General features: G+C 38.9%; 1 protein-coding gene across 2 annotated transcripts; it reads left to right on the forward strand.

Annotated features, from left to right (window-relative positions):
- Positions 1-336: 336 nt before the first annotated feature.
- VBP1 (VHL binding protein 1) lies at positions 337-23080 on the forward strand. Of its 2 annotated transcripts, none has more exons than XM_065538415.2 (6): positions 337-452; positions 3909-4053; positions 10592-10658; positions 11735-11833; positions 19481-19619; positions 22029-23080. In XM_065538415.2, exons 2-6 carry the CDS (start codon positions 3947-3949, stop codon positions 22097-22099), a joined length of 483 nt encoding a protein of 160 aa, XP_065394487.1. In that variant the 5' UTR covers positions 337-452; positions 3909-3946; the 3' UTR covers positions 22100-23080. The 2 variants fall into 2 exon arrangements, with proteins under 2 accessions (XP_065394487.1, XP_005595105.3); XM_005595048.5 differs by having other exon boundaries at positions 3929-4053.

Here is a 23080-nt window from a genome sequence, read left to right on the forward strand (position 1 = left end):
CCATTGTGAAGGCTGCTGCCAGTTCTAGGGTCGGGGTGGGGTCAGGCTAGGTCCCTATTCCTAGGGCTTTAGCACCGCTCACTCACAAATCCCCTTTTCCCAGGAGGGCGTAAGGGTTTTTCCTGTCGCTCTAGCTTCTCTTCCGCGGCCCTTCCACGCTTGTCACTTACCTGAGGGCAGCCAATGAGCACCTACAGGTTGGGCTACTTTCGGCCATAGGAGAACGGGGGCTTATGGGGGACCCTCCCTGCGCACCAATGAATGTGCATGGAGAGGCGGGCCTGTAAGTGCTAACAAGCCAATCACGGAATCCCGGCGGCCGGCGGCCCGGGAGGCAGTCGCGCGCTCGCATCCCCAAGATGGCGGCCGCTAAGGACAGTTGTGGCAAAGGAGAAATGGCCACAGGGAATGGGCGGCGGCTCCACCTGGGGATTCCTGAGGCCGTCTTTGTGGTAAGAGGCACGCTGTTACCTGGCATCTTGGCTTGAGGCCGCGGACTGCCCCTTTCTTCCCGGCTCCCACCCAGGCCTCGATTGTTGGAAGGAGCTGAGCTAAATGTTCAGGGAGGGGGCGCTGGGTCTGCTCTCACTCTTCGCACCTGGATAGATTGAGCTCTGCTGGGGCCCGCCCGGAAGAAACGTAGCTCGAGAAGGCCCTAGAAGAGAACGGGGTGTGGGGCCGGAGCGAGGGGCGAGGGGCGGAGGGCGGCGGGTCAGGGCGGCCTGAGGGACCTCCGGGCTGCCGCCGGTTTTCGTCGGAAAAGGGGAGGTGGTGAGGAGCTCGACTCAGCGTGGATGCTGGAGAGACAGTACAATGAATAGGCAGAACAACCAATGCTAAGATGTGAAAACGGAATATCACCTTGTCTGTTGAAGGAATGCAGTGGTCTGTTGCCTCGGGGAAAATGGAAGAAGAGACCGATGGGAAAGTAGGATGATAGGGTGAGAGTGTAAAGTCCTTCTGTGTTTTGCTAAAGAATTGAGGTTTTTCCGGTAGGCAACGGGCTGTCATCAGAAGGCCTTTCGTTTTAGGTACATCATTCTGACAACTTAGTGGAGAATGAATTGTTGAGAGAGGAGACTGAACCCTCGTGATGGCGCTAGGTCCCAGGTTCGCTAGCGTCCGAGAGGGGATCGGGTCGCTCCAGAGGCCGTTCTGGAGGGCGCTGCCTGTTCTGGGTGGCTTTAAAAATTTTTCGTTTTGTTTATTTAATTTAGAAATAGTAGTTGAAAACTATCTGACTAATGAGAGAAAACGTCTGACTGGCCCTCCAGGCCAGGTCATCTGTCTGTCCCCACTTAGCTACTATAAAATCTTCATGGAAGTTTCTCAACCGTTTGTTTTGTACCTTACCTTACCTCTGCCTTTTTCACTAACCACGTCTTATATCCTAAAGACTCATTTATTTATACCACACTTGATATTGTATATTTGCATTTGCTGATTGAATTTCGTAATTGTTTGGTTATTGTTTTGTGTTTTTATGAGCTGTGTCATTTATTTCTCTACATTGACCTATTATCTAATCATAACAAAGAATAAAATTTGTTGAGTGCCGGGCACTTTCTTAATGATTTTACAAAACTCGAGGTGGTAGCTACTGTTATGCCCGTTTTTTAGATGATAAAACTGAGGTACGGGGCCCTCGGCCCTTGAGTAACTTGCCCAGGCCACACAGGATATAAGTGAGGAATCCAGGATTTGAACTTGGGCAATCTGTGGAGGTCCAGACCGGCGGCTTACCCCTCATGCTCTGCTACTGGGTAGTGTAAGTAGCAGAGAGTTCTCATGCATCGCCCCACTCCTCCTGGTCATAGCACAGTGCCTGACACATAGTATAAGTTCAAACTGGGTGTCTAATTGAATTTCCATAGTGCCTTAAATGTTACATTCATAGTGCTCAGCTAGAGATGGCCTCAGAAATCTAACTCGGGAGGAGACACTTTATCTGAGGGCTTTATAATGTCTTAAAATGCTTTTTCCCTACAATGTCATGGTTATTTTTTTCTAGACCTTAAAATTTCTACCTGCATAATGTAATAAGCAACCCAAATTTTATATAACTGTTTTTGTTTCTAAACTATTAATAATTGAAGTGACATGGTATTGTAGAAATATTATCGGCCCTGAGTTTCTTTAACTGAAATAGGGATGACAATACTTAGAGAGTTGTTATGGGAAACAGAGGACATGCTTGCAGTATTGCAGTGTAGTAGGTGTCAAATAGATATTAATGTTCATGGTGATAGGAGGCAATGTACCATAGTGGTTAGAAGTCAGACCTAGTCCATTCCCCAACCCCACTGAGGCAGTAATTTGTTTTCTTTCTCTGCTTGAATTGTTCTTTCACCCTTGTCCATTTCATGACCTCTTCATCTTTCCACATCTAGTTCAGCTATCATCCCCCTGTAGTTTTTGCTGACCTCTACCCCAAAACAAAATCCTTAGCACTTTGTGTTCCTGTGGCACATTATGCTATAGATAGGTGTCACGTACTCTTATAGGCATCTCACCTATGCTAATTTCTGGTGATGAAAAGGTACTTGTACAGATGATGAGGAGATTGAGGCAAAGAGAGGTTAATTAACTTCCCTAAGGTCAACTCATCTAGTGAGTGGTGAAGCCAGGATTCAAACCAGGCACCTCCTGTCTCTTAACCACAGCCTATGCTGCTATAGTTAATTCTTGCTGAACTCCAGCACCTAATAACATGTATCATGTGCTAGAAACTTACACTTCTTTCTCTTCCCTCCAGTGACCCTTCTAGGAAGATGGCATCTCTCTTTTACATACAGAACTCAGCCTCATCTTTTCAATTTCCTTTACTGTCTCTAGTTTGATGGCTTCGTAGTTCACTCCCTTGCTGTGTTTCTCTTCCTTTTTCTTCCTTATTTCAGCTAAGATATTCTCTGGTAGCTAATAAATATGGATAAGAATAATGATTTGAAGATCTTAAAAGCTATAAGATAATTGAAGTTACTTATAATAAAGAACTAGACTTCTGTAAAGTACTAGACAGCTCTTGTAGCATCTTTTTAAGTTTCCATATATTTTCATCTTGTTTCTGATTCTTATCTAATTAACTAGCCTTTCTTCAAGGATCAGCATGTGGTATAAAAATATTTTAACGTCAGTTTTACTGCTTTTCTTTTGATCATTTATTTCTGTTACAAAAGATTATTCTGTTTGCCTTTTAGATTTACTTTGTTTCAGTTATTTGATACTGAAGGAAGCATTTGTGGATTGCCTTGGGAACCCAGTAACCATATTTAGTATGATTTCTATGGCAAAACTTGTTGAATTAAAAATAAGTAATAAAATTGATAATCTTGACATACAACCTGTAAAATCATTTTGTGAATAGGATGCATGAATAGGCAATGTATTTGATTGTTAGTATTTTCATATTTACTACTAGGGATGCATGGGAAATGCATAAATGGTGGGCAAAGTCATTCTTCTTTTCCTATTTATAAATAAAAAATGAAGAGGAAAGTGAAAGAATAAGTTAGCTATATAATATATATATACGGTCTGAAATTGTCTCTAACTTTTTATAACTACAAGTTGAGCATCCTAAATCTGAAAATCTGAAATCCAGAATGCTCTAAAATCCAAAACTTTTTGAACACCAATATAATGCTCAAAGGAAATGCTCATTGGAGCATGTTTGACTTTGGATGTTTGGCTTGGGGATGCTCAACTGGTATAATGTAAATATTCCAAAATCAAAAAAAAAAATCTAAAATCCAAAACAATTCTGGTCCCAGGCATTTTAGATAAGGATGCTTAACCTGTACTTTTAGTTAAAAACAAACCTTTGGAGGAAAAGCTGTTTTTCTTTTATGTTTTAAAAACAAAGCAGTCAAAAAATCTGATGAGTGGCATGAATTCTAAAATTTGTAAAGTATTATTTCTGATATTAAAGGAAGATGTAGATTCCTTCATGAAACAGCCTGGGAATGAGACTGCAGATACAGTATTAAAGAAGTTGGATGAACAGTACCAGAAGTATAAGTTTATGGAACTCAACCTTGCTCAAAAGAAAAGAAGGTAAGTGTAAAACTTTCTAAGTTTTGAAAATCGTATATGGCTTGAACTTTAAAAAAATTGAGATATAATTTACATATGATAAAATATTCAGATGTCAAGTCCTCCAAGGTGGCTGTACCATATGAAATTCCCACCAGCAATGTACAAGAGTTCCAGTTGTTCCATATCCTTGCCAACACTTGGTATTGCCAGTCTAAATGTGGTTTTGAAAACATAATAGAATGGTTATTAAAGACTGTATTCCAAAGCTTTCAAAATCATAACATCTTATATGTCTAGTTCATCCTTCTAATTTTGCCAACAAGATTAGAGACCCACAGGGTCTGGGGCACAAGACTTAATTAGTTATGAAATCCCAAGATTTCATAACTAATAGGCATAGGAAAAAAGGTATCCTTACTCTCAACTCTTTATTTCCCTACATAATTTTATATAGCTTATAAAGTCAATTCACTGTAATAAATATTTATAGATCTCTGTTTTGTACATGTGCCAGCATTCTTCTGTGAGATAAATATTTATGGAATGCCAGCTAGATGCCACATACTGTTTTGGGTGAAATAACATCCAGTATCTGCTTTCAACAAGGACACAGGACTGGGCATGGTGGCTCAAACCTGTAATTCCAGCACTTTGGGAGGCTGAGGTGGGAGGATCTCTTGAGTCCAGGAGTTCAAGACTAGCCTGGGCAACTTAGGGAGACCCTGTCTCTACAAATAATTAAAAAATAATTAGGCTGGGCACGGTGGCTTGTGCCTGTAATCCCAGCACTTTGGGAGGCTGAAGTGGGCGGATTGCCTGAGCTCAGGAGTTTGAAACCACCCTGGGCAACATGGTGAAACCCCCGTCTCTACTAAAATACAAAAAAATTAGCCGGGCATGGTGGCACGGGCTTGTAATCCCAGCTACTCGGGAGGCTGAGTTGAGAGAATCCCTTGAGCCCGGGAGGTGGAGGTTGCAGTGAGCCGAGATTGCGCCACTGCACTCCATCTTGGGCAACAGAGTGAGACTCTGTCTCAAAAATAATAATAATAATAATAATTAGCTGGGTATGGTGGCATGCACCTGTGGTCACAGCTACTCTGGAGGCTAAGGTGGGAGGATCACCTGAACCCAGGACGTTGAGGCTGCAGTGAGATGTGATCATGCCCCTGCACTCCAGCCTGGGCAACAGTGCGAGATCCAGTCTAAAAAGCAAACAAACCACACAAAAAACCAGGGACACAGGTTGGGGGAAATTATAGGTATATAAATAAAATTAGCACACAAAGTAGAGCAGTGGAGGTACTTCGGTACAAAGTAATGAGTTACAGGGGATGGTAACTCATTACTTTGTACCAAAACACCTCATTAATCTGGAGGGGCCAAGGAGGTTCAGAGGAAGCTTCTAAGAGGAACAGATACCTGTGTAGAATTTCAAAGATTAGTTATGAGTTTGGAGGCAGACTAAAGTGAGGAAGGGTGGTCTGGGCATAAGGCACCATTTATGCAAAGGTACAGAAGTTTGTAGATGTATTTTCTCATTTGATTTTGGTGACAGTTGTAGAAATTTGAATATGTACTTTGTATTAGATGAGATGAAAAGTCATTGACATGGAAAGATGGAGGGTGTTAATGGACAGAAGCAAGATAGAAATCATTAAGAACAGTATACTCTTATTTTGGAAAAAAATGTATATATGCACAGGAGTATCTGGAGAAGTCCACACTAAAGGCATATTAACAGTGGTAATCTCTGGGTAGTTAGAATATGGCATTTTTCTTGTTTTTGCTTATCTGTATTCTTAATTTTTTACAATGTACATGTACTGCTTTTGTGATAGTAAAAGTTTATTTGAAAAAGAAAAAGCCATTGGATTTGAGATCATCTACAGGGAGGTTACAGATAGAGAAGAAAATGTGCCTTGGGGTGGGGTGCAGTGGTTCATGCCTGTAATCCCAGCACTTTGGGAGGCTGAGGTGGGCAGATCACTTGAGCCCAGGAGTTCAAGACCAGTGTGGACAATGTGGCAAAACCCTATATCTACAAAAATTAGCTAGGTGTGGTGGTGCATGCCTATAGTTCCAGCTACTAGGGAAGCTGAGGTGAGAGTATTGCTTAAGCCAGGGAGGTTGAGGCTGCAGTCAGCTGTGAGTGTGCCACTGCACTCCAGCCTGGGCAACAGAGTGATACCCTGTCTCAAGATAAAAAAAAAAAAGGAAAAGAAAATGAGCTTTGGTACCGAGTCCTGGGAGAGGGGGAAATTTGTGTATCAAAGTTACATTGCTCTTCTAACTAGTAAATTAATGATAGACGAAAAAAAAAAAAAGAAAAAAGTTATATTGCTAACTCTACAACTGTGGTATATAGCAGGATACTCACTCTAGCTTAACATATGGTCTAGGCCTAAATGTGGGGAGAAGGGGTAAAAATTCGAAGCACTGAGGAAGCATCAGTGAACATTGGTGTTCTGGATGAGAACAGTATTTGTCTAGTGTTTTAAAAGAGAATGGTAGAGTTGGAGATAGTGAGTTAGGAAAACTTTCTTGAGTTTTACCTATTTTAATAGTGGGTTGGTTATTTTTTTGAGACAGGCTTTCTCTCTGTTGCCCAGGCCAGAGTGCAGTGGTATGATCACAGCTCACTGTAGCCTTGACCTCCTGAGTTCAAGCAGTTCTTCCACCTCAGCCTCCCAAGTAGTTGGAGGGCTATTTTTCTCTTTTTATTTTTCTGGAATTTCTCTCATCCCTATGATGTCAGCTGTGCAACAAAACTATTTTTGTGCCATGATCTAGTTGTTTTGCAGCAGATGGCTCTGTAGTTTAGATGCTAACCTTTTTATATATGTTTTAAATCTTTTCTTGCAGCCTGTCATGTAACTTTACCTTCAAGCTGTGTAAAAGTTCCTTAGTATTTCATGTGTTAATCTCTTTTTTGACACTTGAATCTGAGATCTTTTATCTTTCTTTAATTGGAAATTTTGTGATTATCACTTCTTTTTTTTATCATCTGTTAATTTTTTTTCCTCTTTCTGAGATACCTGTTTACAGATGTTGACACTTCTAATTCTGCCTTCCATTTCTTTATATTATTTCCCTTTTTTCTGTCTTTGTCATTTATCTTTTGGCAATTAGATGGATAGCCATGAGTTCTTTGTTTCAGCTGTTACAATTTTTATACCTAATAGTTCTGGTTGGTTCTTCTTCATATTACCAATATTCTTTCTTTTCTCCTTGTGGTATCTTTAAGTATTTAATGTATAATTTTATCTTTTGGTATTTGTTAATTTTGTTTCATATCGTAGAGTCTGTTGAATTTATTGTCTTTATTTATTATAATGATCAAATTCTAATTTATTTTCCCTGTCAGCTTAGATTCCCTCAGGGATATCAGCTACTTTGGCCAGTAATGTATGTGGAGGTGGGGGTAATTTAAGTCACTCCTGGTGGGTAGGGGTGGGAGGAATGCTGCTGGTATCCCAGTCTAAGGGCATAGCCATCAGACAAATACTTCTCCCCAACCAGATAATTCCACCTCTGGGGGATTCTTTCCATTTCTGCTGTCTTCATTATCATCACAGGAGGGAAAGGGAGTCGGGAGAGGTGGGCTGCTGGGGACTAGTACTTGTAATTCTTAGCTTCCTAACTTGGCCTTCCCCCTGCCAGTAGCCAATTCTGCCATTTTTCTGCCGTGTAGCAGTGATGAGGTAGGTAATGTAGGACTCCCTGGGGGCAGTTCAGAGGGAGAAAAGGAACACAGCTAGAACATTTTCTTTTAGCTTTATTCCTCTTTTGAAGGCTTGATTCACTTTCCTTCTAAGCTACTGTCTCCCCTTTCACAGCTCTAGCCCCTCCTAGAACCTGGAGGTTTCCATTGTTGTTACAGTAACAATGACCTGGAGCTGGCAGAAGTGCCCTTTGACAGAAGAGTAGATAAAGAAGTTGTGTTTGTTATATTTGTAATGGAATAGTACACAGCAGTGAAAATGAATGAACAAATCTTAGGATCTTGATTGAGTTTAAAAAGCAAACCCCAGCCGGGCGCGGTGGCTCACACCTGTAATCCCAGCACTTTGGGAGGCAGAGGTGGGCAGATCACCTGAGGTCGGGAGTTCGAGACCAGCCTGATCAACATGGAGAGACCACCCCCCCCCATCTCTACTAAAAATACAAAATCAGCCGGGCCTGGTGGTGCATGCTTGTAATCCCAGCTACTCGGGAAACTGAGGCAGGAGAATTGCTTGAACCCAGAAGGCGGAGGTTGCAGTGAGCGAGATCACGCCATTGCACTCTAGCCTGGGCAACAAGAGCGAAACTCCATCTCAAAAAAATAAAATAATAATAATATAAAAGCAAACCCCAGAAAAATGCATACAGCATGAGACCATTTGAATTAAGGTCAGAAGCCACCAATGTTAAAGAATATTTTTTTTAGGGATACACACGAATAGGGTGAAACTAATTGAAAAAGAAAAAACAGGACTGTAAACACACAGTTCAGGCAAGCTACTTTCTCTTTGGTTTTTATTTGTTTTTTAGTTTTGAGATGGAGTGTCGCTCTGGCACTCCAAGCTGGAGTGCAATGGCACTATCTCGGATCACTGTAACCTCCACCTCCTGGGTTCAAGGGATCCTCACGCCTCAGCTTCCCAAGTAGCTGGGATTACAAGTATGCACCACCATGCCCAGCTAATTTTTTTGTATTTTTTTTAGTAGAGGCTGGTTTTCACCATGTTGGCCAGGCTGGTCTGGAACTCCTGGCCTCAGGTGATGCACCTGCTTCGGCCTCCTAAAGTGCCAGGATTACAGGCGTGAATCACTCTGCCCAGCCAAGCTACTTTCTCTTCAGGTGAAGCAGGGTAGGGAGGAGTGTATTGCTTGGGCACGTACAATGTCATTGGTTGTCTGGTTCCTAAGTTAGCTAGGGCTGCAGCTGCTTGATTGATTAATATGCTTTATAATGTATTATATATAATATTTATATATACAAAATGCATCTTAAAAGTCATTTACATGACCAAAAAATCTTGATCTGAACATACTCCTTATGTTGTATGTGTATCACATATTTTACAAATGTATAACATCTTTGTGGTGTTTACCTATATGAACATACCATACAAAAATAAGCAAACTTGAGCAATCTATGGCATCCAGATTGAATTGTAGTGAAAAAATGAATGCCAGGTGTTTCTAGGTTATTCACTGAACTGTATTATCAAATGATGACACTATTTTTTTTTTTAAGCAGCAGGCTCATTTAACACATTTCTTGCCAGGTCAGTAGCACAGGGTGTAGTAAATTTGCCCTGCCAACCTCCTGCACACATGGAGTGCCTTCCTTTATGTGACGCAATAAGTTCATTTTCATTGTTGTGTTTAAATTTTGTTTACATTCTGGTCTCTAATAATATTTAGTAAATTTACCTCGAAAGAACCAGAGCTTTGTTATTATATCCTTAGTCTGTTTTGCTAGAAATTACATTGTGATTTGACAGAGACCCTATAACTGTTTTGCATATATCGCCATGCAAAACACATGCATCTAATCACCATAAAGAACTAAACCCCAGTGACAAAAAAGGTGTCATTGTTTTCTCTCTTTAATTGACTGAATGTTTTTAGCATACTATGTTTTTCTTTTATGTTCTTGTCAGTGAGGTTGATTGCATTTGGGAGTCACTTACTAGCCTTTTACTAGTAGCCATCATATAACTTATCCATTAAGTCGAATCAGTCGGATCATGTCCATCATTGTTTTTTTTAATTTATTATGTTTAAATCAGTGATCTATTTATAATTTTAAGAATGATTGTTACCTAATTTGAAAAGAAGAGCATTTAAGGAAGAAGTACCCAAAGCTTAAAAAGAATCACCAAATTATACTGTATCATAATGTGGTGTGTTTGGCATTCAGATGATGGTGTACATTTTTCACAGTGTGACAAGTGCACATACTGAGAAGGTGTCACTGTGCTTTGCCTGGCATTTAGCTGACTGTGATGTGCATGTGTGTATACCGAATGCACACACCAGGAGCAGCTATGTGCATCACTAGTTAGGGGATTGGTGTCTTCAATTTTAGAATATAACTTTTGAATCCATGTTATTTTTAAATTTAGTTTTTAAATTAATCTATTTAAAATGTCATTCTAATCAAATGCAGAACCTATGAATCACCTCTGTGGAATATAGTCTGCTCTAGAAATGTTAAATAACAATGGGGTATTTGACATAATAGAACAGAGCTTTGTCTTCATGGAATAGGCATTCCATAAACATTTGCTTGTATATCTTAAATATTTTTATTAAGTATTTATACTTTAAATATTTTATGAATATTTTACTAAATATATTTTCTTTAAGTAAATATTTCATTAAATATTTTATTTTTATAAATATATCTTATTTTATCTCATATCTAAAAACATCTTAAGTATTTTATATCTGTACATAGTCCTCAAGAACACATTAGTAGAAAATGCAAAGTTAGTAAGACCATGCCCTGTTGTTTATTTTTGCCTGCAAAATACTAAGTTAGTCTTTTTCTTGTTCACAGGCTAAAAGGTCAGATTCCTGAAATTAAACAGACTTTGGAAATTCTAAAATACATGCAGAAGAAAAAAGTAAGTGCATTTTTATTTGTAAATATGAACAAACTAGGATATGTCAGCAGAAACTCGTCTTCTTTGACTCTTTGGTCACTGATATTTGATCTGTGCTGTGGAATCCAGTCTGCCTTCTTAAGCACATACACTAATGTTATGATGTGATTCTGTAGCAAATGTGGCTTTGCAGCCTTCCCCCAAAAGTCAGGTTTAATTCTAGGGCCCACACTTGGATTATTTAGCTTATCTTTAGTACTTGTGAAACTTAAATGCAATTTGAAATTGTTTTAGGTGTACAAAGAAAATGTCTTATTCTGTGCTAGCAGCATCTAGGGTTTTTTCTTTGTTGTTGTCTTTCTCCCTAAGAATAAGGAGTTAGTCCAAGATTTATAGAACTGGGAAAAATCTTAGAGATCATCTGTTTCAGGTTCTCATTTCATAGTTGAGGAAATGCTTACGGAGAGGTTATACTTGACCAGTGTCTATGTAGTTAGTTACTGGCAGAACTGAATTTGAGAGTCTTCTAAGTCTTAATCCAGTATTCATTAAATAAAAGCAGGTTGTAAAGATTAAATCTCATAAGCATATTGTATTTAAAAGATTGTGTGTGCGCTTACAATTTTGCTTGACTGTTAGAATAACTATTTCTAGTACATTTTAATATGTGGTGAACTTTGTAAGACTTCAGCAACTGATTGATTGGGCATGAAGCACCAGTGAAATAATAAGAATGGCTAATTCTTATAATAACGCTTTCTCTGTATGTCAGGCACTCGATGGGGTGTGTGTGTACGTGTTACTCAGTGCTTATCACTGACTTCATAGGTGTAGGGACTGTTATAATCCTAATTTTACAGATGAAGAACCTGAGACACAAAAGTTAAGTGAGGTGCCAGATTTGTACAGCTAGTGAGTAGCTGAGCCAGAGTCCATACCCAGCCACCTGGGTCTAGCATTCATTTCTTCTACCACTACACTTAACCTGCATGATGGTACTGTTTTAAATGTCCTAGGTTCAACTGTGTGATCTCTCTTTTATAACCTTGATATCAAACTGACCTGTTTATGGTAGTGTCATTTTTTTTGTTTTGAAGGAGTCTACCAACTCAATGGAGACCAGATTCTTACTGGCAGATAACTTGTATTGCAAAGCTTCAGTTCCTCCTACTGATAAAGTGTGTCTGTGGTTGGGGGTAAGTAAATGTTATAGCCACAGCTGATATATTTGTAAACCAGTGTGTTTTCTCCAGCAAGCACACTGGTTTTGCTAGTATTTGCTAGTATTTTAATAGTATTGCTCGAGATGTGAAAGTGTTCATCTCCTTTTGATTGTGGAAGGGACACAGGGGCAGAGTTCAAGTGGTTCATATTAGAAACTGACTAGAATCAGGAGTGCGATGAAGATCGCAGCAAAAACATACTGAAGTCTCTCCCAATCAAGATAAAACTGATCAAACAAACCTTGCTTCTCTTCCAATTAATGCTTTATCTCTCTTAAATATAATGGAGGAAGAGCAAGAGAAGTAAAATAGAAGGTACTGCTGAACTTTGGATAAATGCTTCTTCCCATAAGAGTTTAATAATTCTAGAAAGGTCCCTCTGAATTTAAGGGGAAAAAGTATTACAAAAAGCTTGAGGTTAGAGTTTATTTTTTAAAACCATATATTTCAGTTTTCAATGATTTCATTGAGCTTATCTGTGATTTACCTGTCTTGCTCTTCTCAGTCCTCTGACTATCCAGCTACCTGTCCATGGATCTTGTTACCTCAGGCGAGTTCTCATACAAAGTAGCAAGCCGAGTGTACTTCTACCATCTGTCCTACTGGGAGGATTTCCCCTAGCTGCTGTCCTGTAGAATCACTCCGGAGAGGCACTCTAGATTAGCCCAAGGAGGTTTGCTCAAAGTTTGTACAACGTTTACATTTCACTCTACAATCATAATTTCTACACTTAGTTCTGTATTGAAAGGAAGGATTCAGTGTTTATCACTAAGGCTTTTTAAAAAATAACTTTGAAGCATAGCAACTATACCTGAGTGTCTAAGGGTTGAATGATTTTTCTGTATTCAGTTTTTTTGTAGAAATTGCATGACTTTTTGATTCACAAATTCAAGTGCTACTTTATTTCAGGAAAGATAATTTCTGTTGTGTACTTGAATGTGACTTTTGCCCCATTTCTTTTATTATCTTTTGGGAATAATAAATATGCATATGTTGGATCTCCTTTATTTTCAGTACCTATCATGTTCTCTGTTTTCAGTTATTTGATCTGTTTCATTTTGTGTGATTTCCTCTGGCTGCTTCCCCATGACTTTGTGTTTTCCCTTTTAGTTATTCTATTTTGTTGCTTTTACTCTGTCTTTCGTAACTGTTCTTCTGTTTCTCTTTCTCTTCATTTTCTTTGCTGAGCTCTTCTTGCTCTTTTCATGTTTTTCTTCTTTTATTCCTCTTGAATGCTTAAATCCTTATTTTATCACTCATAGACTGGCACTTCCCACTTCCCGCAATCTTCCCCATCTCAGTAAATGGCAGAATCTTTTGCCTGGTTGCTCAGAACAAAAATCTTTGAGTCTTCTTTGACTCTTCTCTATTTTATATCTCTCAACCAGTTCTTCAGCAAACCCCACTGGTTCCTTCTTCTGAATAGATTGAGAAACCAACTATCTCTCACTTCCTTACCGCTATTACCATGGTCCAGGCCACCTTTGTCTCTTGCCAGGACTGTGGGAATAATGTCTGTATTAGTTTTCTAGGGATGCCATAATAAAAGTACCACAAACTGGGTGGCTTTAACAACTGAAATGGATTGTCTCACAGTTCTGGAGGCCAGAAGTCTGTGATCAGCCCCAGAATCAGGGTCAATTCCTTCTGAGGGCTGTGAGGGAAAATCAGTTCTAGCCTTCTCTCTTAGCTTCGGTGTTCGCGGACCGTCTTTGGCATGTTGATGTGTAGAAGCATCACTGTGATCTGTGCCTTCATCTTCCCATGTGTGCATGCATGTGTCCAAATTTCTCTTTTTGAAAGACCCTATTTCCAAATAAAGTCACATGCTGAGCTATTGGGGGTTAGGAGTCCAACTTACTTTTTGTTGGGGAGACAGAATTCAATCCATAATACCTTACTTCCACATAAGGTCACATTCACTAGTATAAGGGGTTGAAACTTAAATGTATCTTTTTTGGCGACACTCTTTAACCTGTAATAATACCCTAATTCACTGTCTTGCTTCTGCCCTTGCTGGAATTCCCAAAGCCTTTCCAGCACAGTGGTCAGATTAATCCTTTGAAATCTCAATCAGGTCATTCCATTATTCTGCCCAAAATCTTTGAATGGTTTCTTATCATGTTCCAAGGAAAAGTCCAAGTTCTTTGAGTGGCCGACAAGTTCCTGCACATCCTGGTACTCTCTGTTACTTCTCTCTCTGTTTTTTTTTTTTTTTTTTTTTTTTTTTTGAGACAGAGTCTCACTCTGTGACCCAGGCTGGAGTGCAGTGGTGTGATCTCAGGTCACTGCAACCTCTGTCTCCTGGGCTCAAGCAATTCTTGTGCCTCAGCTTCCTGAGCAGCTGGGATCACAGGCATGTGCCACCACGCCCAGCTAAATTTTTTGGTAGAGACGAGGTTTCGCCATTTTGGCTAGATTGATCTCGAACTCCTGGCCTCAGGTGATCTGCCCACCTTGGCCTCCCAAAGTGCTGGGATTACAGGTATGAGCCACCATGTCCAGTCTCTCTGTTCTTCTCTTACCTAATGCCCTACTTCCTTGCTTGACCACACTTGGACTTCTTGCCGGACTTAGAGCATGCTGGGAATGGCTCTGCTTCAGAACCTTTATTCTAGCTCTTTCCTCTGCTTAAGCTGCCAGAGTAATGCTTTTAAAACATGTCGGATCATTCCACTTTGCTCAAGACCCCAGTGGTTTCCCTGTCACCAAGGGTGGAATACAGAGGTATCCTTTCCACAGGATGGCCCTACTCCCTCTCAGCACTCATTTGTGCTCATTCTTTTGCTCATTCTGCTGTAGCCATGGTGGCCCCCTAACTGTTCCTGGAACCTGCCAGTGTGGCCCCACATTTCTACTTCTGTGCTCTTCACACTCAATCCTTTGAGTTCTCAGTTCCAATTGTTAGCTCCCCCAGGGACCTGCTATGGCTTGTCTGTCAGCATTCCTTGGTTTCACCCTGTTTATCTTGTACTGTTTTCGTTCAAAGTACTTAGCACTCCCTGATATGTTATTGATTGGTGTATTTACCAGTTCCCTGACACATAATAAGTGCTCAGTAAAAATTTTTCTTGGGTGAATGACATTTTTGTTGGTTTTTTTTTATCAGAGTTCATACATGCTAATGGTTAAAAGAGCAAATAGGACAGAAAGTTTTACAATAGAAAGCAGCAGGCTACTCCTCCATCCCCAGATGTACCCACTTTTAATCATGTCTGTACATCTGTATGTACATAAATATTGGGGATTTTGTTAATTGTTTTTACAAAAATGGGATATATATTGTTCAGCACCTGACTTTTCACTTAATAGCACAGATGTCTTTATTTGTGAGTAGACACAGAGTTTGCCTTCTTGGTTTTGTTGGCTTACTGTTCTGTGGTAGGGCTATGTGATAATATTCCCAAGTCAAGGGGTGTTTAGATTGTTTTAAAGTTTCTTGTAGAGTGAGCAGTGCTGTAGTAAATATTTTTGCACATCTAGACTTGTACACAAAGGCATATTTTTGTATGCTGCTTTGAAATGGAATTGTTGCGTCTAAGAGTATGCACATTTAACATGTTGATGAATACCATCAAATTGCTCTCCAGAAAAGACTACCAATTTTCATTTTCTCCAACAGTATATAAAAATACCCTTTTATTAACAGTCTCACCCACATATGTAGATTTTTGCTAGTTTTATAGGTGAAAATATTATCATCTTACAGGTTTTTGTATGACAAAAATGCTCATTTGTATTTCCTCTTCTGTTTGCCTTCCTGATTGTGTTGTTGCTCCATTTTTCTGTTGGATTCTTGATAGATAGATAGATAGATAGATAGATAGATAGATAGACAGACAGACAGACAGACAGACATTTAGGTCTTCTTTACATATTATGTATTTTGGATGCAGAGTCTTCTCTTAATATTGCTGATACTTTTTCTCATCTGTCACTTGTCTTTTGTGGTACCTCTTGGAAGTTTTAAATTTTAATGTAATCAACTTTATCAGATATTTATAATTTTATCTTAACAATATACTCCTTTCACCAAATCTGCAAACATTTTATTTTTCCTAATATTTATATACTTAAATTTTTTAGAAAACTTTTTTGTTAAGGATAACATGGAAAAAGATAAGTAACTCTTCAGGATAATGGGTGAGTGACTTCCAAAAAGAGGGCCTCCCAATGGCCAGTAAACATATGAAAAGTTGTCCCACTTCATTAGTAAACAGGGAAATGCAAATTAAAAGCACAATGTGATCTCACTGTGTACCCACTAAGGTAGGGTGATACTAAGTGATGGTAGGACATGGAATAGTGAAAACACTGATTTACTGTTGGTGAAGGTGTAAATGGACACAGCTGCTGGGGAAACTGGCAGTGTCTGTTAAAGCAGAAGATATGCATTGCCTACGCCATAGCAGTTCCATGCCTGTCTCCATCTCTTTCTGCCTCTTGCTATATATAAGAAATGTATAAATATTAACTAAGAGAAAGGTGTAAGAATGTTCATATCAACTCTGTAGTAACCAAAACCTGGAAACAACCCAAATGTTCATCACAGTCAAATGGATGACTAAATCATGATGTGTTCAGACCATGGAATACTATACAGTACAGGCGAGGAATGAACTTCTGCTACACACCAGCACTGCAAGGGTGATTTTCACAAACAAGGTTGAGTGAAAGAAACTGCATAGCAAATTACCACAAACTTAGAGGCTTAAAACAATATCCATTATCTCCTAGCTGTATAGGTCAGAAATCCAGATGGGCTTGGCTGGGTCCTCTGTTCAGGGTCCCACAAAGCCAGAATTAAATTGTCAACAGGGCTGTACTCCTTACTAGCAGCTCTGGGGGGGCAATTAGATTTCAGCCTTATTCACGTTGTTGGCAAAATCCGGTTCTCTGTGATTGAGGTCCCTGTTTCCTTGCTGCCTGTTGTCCAGGAGTCAGTCTCAGCTTCTAGAGGTCACTTGCAATCCTTGGCTTGTGGTCCTTTCTATTTTCAAAGCAGTGATATGACTAGTCTTTCTTACACTTCAGATCTTTCAAACTTCTCATTCTGCTTCCAGCCAGAAAAAGTTCTCTGCTCTTAAGTGCTCATATAACTAAATTAGGCCTACCTAGGCAGTCTGTATATTAAGTTCAACTCTGACAAATGATGTAAATATCTCATCAGAGTCACAGATTCCAGAGATTAGAATGGGACAGCTGTTATGGGAGCCATAATTCTTGCCTACTATAGAAGTCAGTCACAAAAGAGCGCATATACTGTGTCATTCTGTTTATGTAAAGTTGTAATGCAGGCAAAACTATGCTCTAAGGATAATGGTTACCTTTGGGGTGGGGGTGCTGGTGGTAACTGGAAGCGTTCACAAGGAAGCTTTGGGGTGTTGGTGATAACCTGTCCTTGATCTCGATGCTGGTTCCATGAATGTGTTAAGTTTGTGAAAATACATCAAACTATATATTTATGATATGAATACTTTTCTATATGTATATAATGTTAAATATAAACGAAAAAATCAGAAAACTGCATAAAGCAAAGTGTAAGTGAACGAATCTGTTATCAGTCAGGGTTCAACCAGAGAAATAGAACCAGTAGGATATAGCTAGCCTGCATAAACTTGTGTACAAAGGTGCAGGTTACTATGTGTGTACCTCATGAAATCATACTGTTACCTCCAATTCAAATTCAGGACAATAGAGTTTTCACTTTAGTTGTTCCTCTGTTTTTTTTGTTTTTTTGTTTTTTTGTTTTTTTTTTGAAACGGAGTCTTGTTCTGTCGCCCAGGCTGGAGCGCAGTGACACGATCTCAGCCTGCCAAGTGCTGGGATTACAGGCATGAGCCACCGCGCCCGGGCCCCCTGTTTCTTCTATATCAAGAATCCTGGTTTTCAGAAATACCAAGGGTGATAGAATTGAACTAGACAACATTACTATTCACACACAAAGCATTCTTAGAATAACACCACCCAACACTGTTACCACTGACAGTTTTGCTTATGTTCTTCCTGTCCTTACCCATTCTTTATAAGGTTGTTCCCATATTGTTGGAGCACAGAGCCATTATATACCGTTTGCTCTCTCTCGTGTCTTTCATTTATCTTTGTTCTTCGTGTAAATATTGAATGCACATCATAGTCTTTATGTTGATGTCCCCCCAGTCATTTTGATTGTATGTTACTCATTCGTCTGATAAGTAGATTGCCTTAAGATTTATGGGAATGATATTCCCTGAGTTATCTCATGTTGCTGACAACTTGTCTGTGGCCTTTGTACTTGAGATTCAGTTTTGCTGGATATAATATCTTAAACTCACATTTTATTTCCTTCAGCATCTTATACAGTGCTCCGTTTTCTTTTATTGTAAAGCATCACTGTCAAAAAGTGTAATGGCAAACTGATTTCTTTCCGAGTGATGTGTTCTTTTTGCCTGGATGCTCAAAGACTTTTGGGTCAATTTCCCCAAGGTATACAGTGTACCCTTTCATTTCATTTTGTGTGTCATTTCACCCAGTGTGTGTGTGCGTGTGTGTGTGTGTGTGTGTAGTATGTGCATGTGTCACATTTCAGGAACATTTTATTGAAATGAAGGATTTAGAAATTTTTGTGTCCCCTGCTTTGGTTTTTTTCTTTGTGGATTCTTATTATATTTATGTTCAGTCTTTGCTTATGTTGAATATTTTTGTCCTATCTGAACTTTAATACAGTTTTCTAATTATGGATTGGATTATTCAGTCAATAAGTATTTATTTGGCATTTACTTTGTGCCATATACTTTCATGTTGTCCTGTTTAATCCTTACAACAATCCTTTGATTAATTTTAAGATTGCATTTGTGAGATGAGGAAAGTGGTTTAGCAAATGCCCAGTGGTCAGTCAGGTGATGGGGGAGTTCAAAGCTGTAAAAGGTATGGCTTCCCAATTCCAGGGTACATGCATCCCTGAATATTGGCAGTAACACTAGATCTTCAGAATGACAGACACATTACCTTGCCTTAATCCCTAATATCTGTCAGAAGTAGTAGGAAGGGACAAGTAAAAGCTAGCTGTCTTTCTTACCTTGTCAAATATAGATGATAAAAAATGTCTTTGTAAAATTTTAAATTAATACCGTATCTGAAGCTCAGAATTTATTTAAATTGATACAAACTTAACACTATTTAGTGTCACGATGGAGGTAGTAGATAGAATTTTGTATCTAAACATACTGGTTTCTTATCCTGATTCTTCCATTTTCTCACTAGCTATGCCAGCCAAGGCAACCTGAGCTTTCATTTCTTTAACTGTGAAGAAGACAACTTTGGCCTCAGCAGGGTTGAGGATTAAATGATACAATGTATGTAAATATATTCTTTAACCAAGGGATCAGCAAACTTTCTGTAAAAGGTCAAATAGTAAATATTTTTGGTTTTGTAGATCACATGGTTTCTGTCTCAACCACTCAGTTTTGCCACTGTGGTATGAAAGCCTGAGTAGAGAATAGCTGGGCTCCAGTGAAACTTAACTTGCAACAAAAGGCAGCAGGCTAGATTTGACCTGAGGGCTGTAGTTTGCCCACACTTACTCTAACCTATAAAGCTCTGTGTAAATATTGAGTAATTGTCATGACTTTCTCTCTTCAGGCTAATGTAATGCTTGAATATGATATTGATGAAGCTCAGGCATTGTTGGAAAAGAATTTATCGACTGCCACAAAGAATCTTGATTCCCTTGAGGAAGACCTTGACTTTCTTCGAGATCAATTTACTACCACAGAAGTCAGTATCCTTTCTTAAAACAAAAAGCAAGGGAAAAAAAGGAGAAAGATTTTTTTTAAAAAACATTCTTTCGTGGGCAGAGGGAGAGCATTAGGAAAAATAGCTGATGCATGCTGGGCTTAATACCTAGGTGATGGGTTGATAGGTGCAGCAAACCACACAGCACACGTTTACCTTTGTAACAAACCTGCACATCCTGCACATGTACCCTAGAACTAAAAAAAATTAGAATGCAAAAAACCTCCCACATTCTTTCTTACATTGCTTTAGTGGGAAGAATTTCCTTATTAGGCTAACATAAGGTTATAGATTTTATAAGATAATAAATAAGATATTTGGAACTAGTACTTAAATAAGTTTGTAGATAGATTAGTGACTTTGAAATGTGATGTGGAAACAGCAAATTCACATAGGTGAATGAGTATTTTTCTTCCAAATATTTTCCCAAGACAACTTTGTAACTGGTGAAGTAGTTTAATTTTACAAGCATTTGTTGAGGGTCTCCTATGTTCCTGCAACTGTGTTAAGCCATATGGGGCATGAAAATCAATTTTAGAAAAGAGCGGCAGTGTCTTTCTCTGTTTGTTAGAATCGTACATGTAAAACAGCTGAATGATAATTCATAGCAAACTATAAGTAAGTTAACATATGCAACACCAAGGCAATTTAAACTTTGGGAAAGATAGATGTAGGCTGGAGTTAGTTCAAAGAAGGCTTTGTTGAGAAGATAAAAGTTAGGCTGCTTTTTTAAAGGCAGCGTAGGATTTAAAGATCAGCAGAGAGAAGAGATGGGAGTGGGGTATTCTGGTCAAGAGGGAAGGCAAGCTCTTTGCCTTTCTTCTCTGGCCTGTCTTTTCCTCCTACTTCCTGTCACAGTCACCCAAGACAAAATCACGGGAGTCACCTTTCACACTTCTCTCTTCTTCGCTACCAATAACAAATCGATCACCAGATTCACATCAAATTTCCCTCATAAATCTCTCTGACCATTACTGTTCTCGTTCTGGGACTCCAAAACCTGCACTCAGTAGCTTTTTAGGTTCCTTTCATTCCATCTGTCCTGCCCACTATCTCTAGTATGAATTTACTAAGTCACTCATTTTTATTCCTCTGGTTACAATATTTCAACAGTTCCTTGTTACTTACAAGGTATACATATAGGCACTCTTGTGAAGTGACCCCAGCCTGTCTCACCTCATGCCACTGACCTCCTCTTGACTTTCCCCAGTGCATTCCAGGTTCCAGATAACTCCAATCAGTTATTGTACACACTCCCCAAATGTGCCACACCCTTTGTATTTCTACCCTTTGTTCCTCCTAACTGGAATGGCTTTCACATATTTACAGGAGGTGCTCTTTTTTTACCCTTTTACTCTAAATATCTGAGTTCAAGCATCAGAGCATTCCTGAACATTTTCTGATCCTCAGAGTGTTTCTTGTGTGCTTGCTTAACACATACTGCTTAGTTTTTCCTTGCCAAACCATGAGCTCTTCAAATGTAGGAGCTGCACTTTCTCTTCTTTTCCAGTGTGCAGCATGTGGCAGGTGTTCATGGTTGGCTGAGGGAAGGCAGGCCTGTTGGGGCCTAGTGCACTAATCATCATCATCTGACGGGTAGTGTGGAAACTTCATCCAGCTGTGAGATGATGAGGGTCTAGGACGGTGGTGCTTGTGGAAAGGAAAAGATATTAAACGTTAGAGAAAAAACAGGATCCAGTGACTTAGATGGGTCCGGGGGCCAAAAGAGAGGAAATCCTCTCAGATGAGTCCTACAAGTTTAGTTAAATGCCATTTGTTATTGTTAGTACTGCAAAAGGTAGGAAAGGAAGGTGTACAGACAAGTGAGGGAGCTAGGGCGAACAGTCTCTGTCATATTGACTATTCTACTGGAGTCTAAGCTCCATGAGGGAAAGGACTTCACCTGTCTTATTCAGGGCTTTGTACAGCGCCTAGTCAGAAACACAGTAGATGCTTAACAAACTTATTAAGCCAAAGGGAGGGTAAGAGATAAAATTGTTGATAATTGTACTAATACAAATATTACATGGCAGGATATAGGTTGAGCAATCTTTGAAATTTCTTGGATGAGGGACTGTCTTTAAAACTATTGAGAGTGTCTAGTACATATTTGTTAAATATATCATAGTTGACTAGTTGACAGTTGACTAATACCATAGTAAACAGTTGGTTAACAGTTGTTGATTTGAGTCCTTAGTTTTGGTAGAGTTTAATTACAGTATTTTCCTAGCAATTGACGTTATAGCAGGATGTCTTAACAATACTATTTGTTACCAGTATTTGTGTATGTGTGATTTCTGTTTCTTTGATTCATTGTGCAAGTGGAGTGAATAGTTAGTCATTGCATGCATTATCTTTAGAACTGCATTTGCATTTTCTTTGACAATTCTTGCAGATATGGCCAGGGTTTATAATTGGGATGTAAAAAGAAGAAACAAGGATGATTCTACCAAGAATAAAGCATAATGCTGGCAATTAAAAATGTGGTTCAGTTTTCCAAACATGTTATCTTAAATACCCCTTTATCCTTACAGGTTGACATAACTTTGAATGTTTTAACAGCAAGAATTTTAAGAAAAGATAAACACCATTTTATTTATTTATAAAAACAAAATTAGTTTCAAATATTTTTGACATTGTGGTTTTTTTTTTTTTTTTCACATTTCTCAGCAAAGCTAATGGTATTTTAATCATTATTTTTGCCTGTTATAAGAAAACTCTTAGCTGAAATGGCCGAAAACTGTGAGACATGCTATGGAAGCTGAATGTCGGACACTAGCACAGTTTGCTATTTCCCTTTCTAATTGGCTTATGTTACTCTCACTTGATGGTTAAACCGTTTTAGATGTAGAGAAGACAGACAGTTTGAATATTTGTAAACTTGTTTTTCTTTGGTGTGTTTAGGACTTAGTGGTCCTCTGTTGCTGTTGTCTTCTGTAAGTGGGGTTTCATGACTCACCGCTTAACAAATAACTATCTACTCTGATATTCTGGACATTTCAGGAAATGGTAATTTGCCTTGTTACACAGTAAGGGGGCTATTAAGACAACATTTTTTCTAACCTCAGATAAGTGCAGTGTCTTTGCAATGCCAACATAAGGGAGATTTGGCCAACGTGAAATAAAATTACTCATTCAAAACTCTTCCTAAGGTGATTTTGTAGTTCTTAACAGTTCTCCAAAGCATCTTAAACAGGAATATTAAGATAAATGTAAATCTGCAATGGCTGAAAAGAGTTGTGAGCTTTTTTATTCATGATAAAACCTTATATGAATAGTAAAAAAAAAAAAAATCCCTGTGGAAAGCTCCTAGTACATTGGTCAGTGCTGGGTGATATAGATTCTGATAAAAACATAAATGTATTAGTTCATCTCCGTGTAGTAAAAAGTATACTTATACAATGTTTTGTACTTGTATTTCATGATATTAAAACAGTGATGCTAAAA

This window comes from Macaca fascicularis, chromosome X (genome assembly GCF_037993035.2).
Source record: "Macaca fascicularis isolate 582-1 chromosome X, T2T-MFA8v1.1".
NCBI classification, from domain to species: Eukaryota; Metazoa; Chordata; class Mammalia; order Primates; family Cercopithecidae; genus Macaca; species Macaca fascicularis.

Excerpts from the sequence above, each read along its gene's own strand:
- VBP1 (XM_005595048.5), top strand. The coding sequence starts at position 360 with ATGGCGGCCGCTAAGGACAGTTGTGGCAAAGGAGAAATGGCCACAGGG. Across the intron at positions 4,054-10,591 it reads CTTGCTCAAAAGAAAAGAAG|GCTAAAAGGTCAGATTCCTG; the intron begins GTAAGTGTAAAA and ends TCTTGTTCACAG. Across the intron at positions 11,834-19,480 it reads AAGTGTGTCTGTGGTTGGGG|GCTAATGTAATGCTTGAATA; the intron begins GTAAGTAAATGT and ends TTCTCTCTTCAG.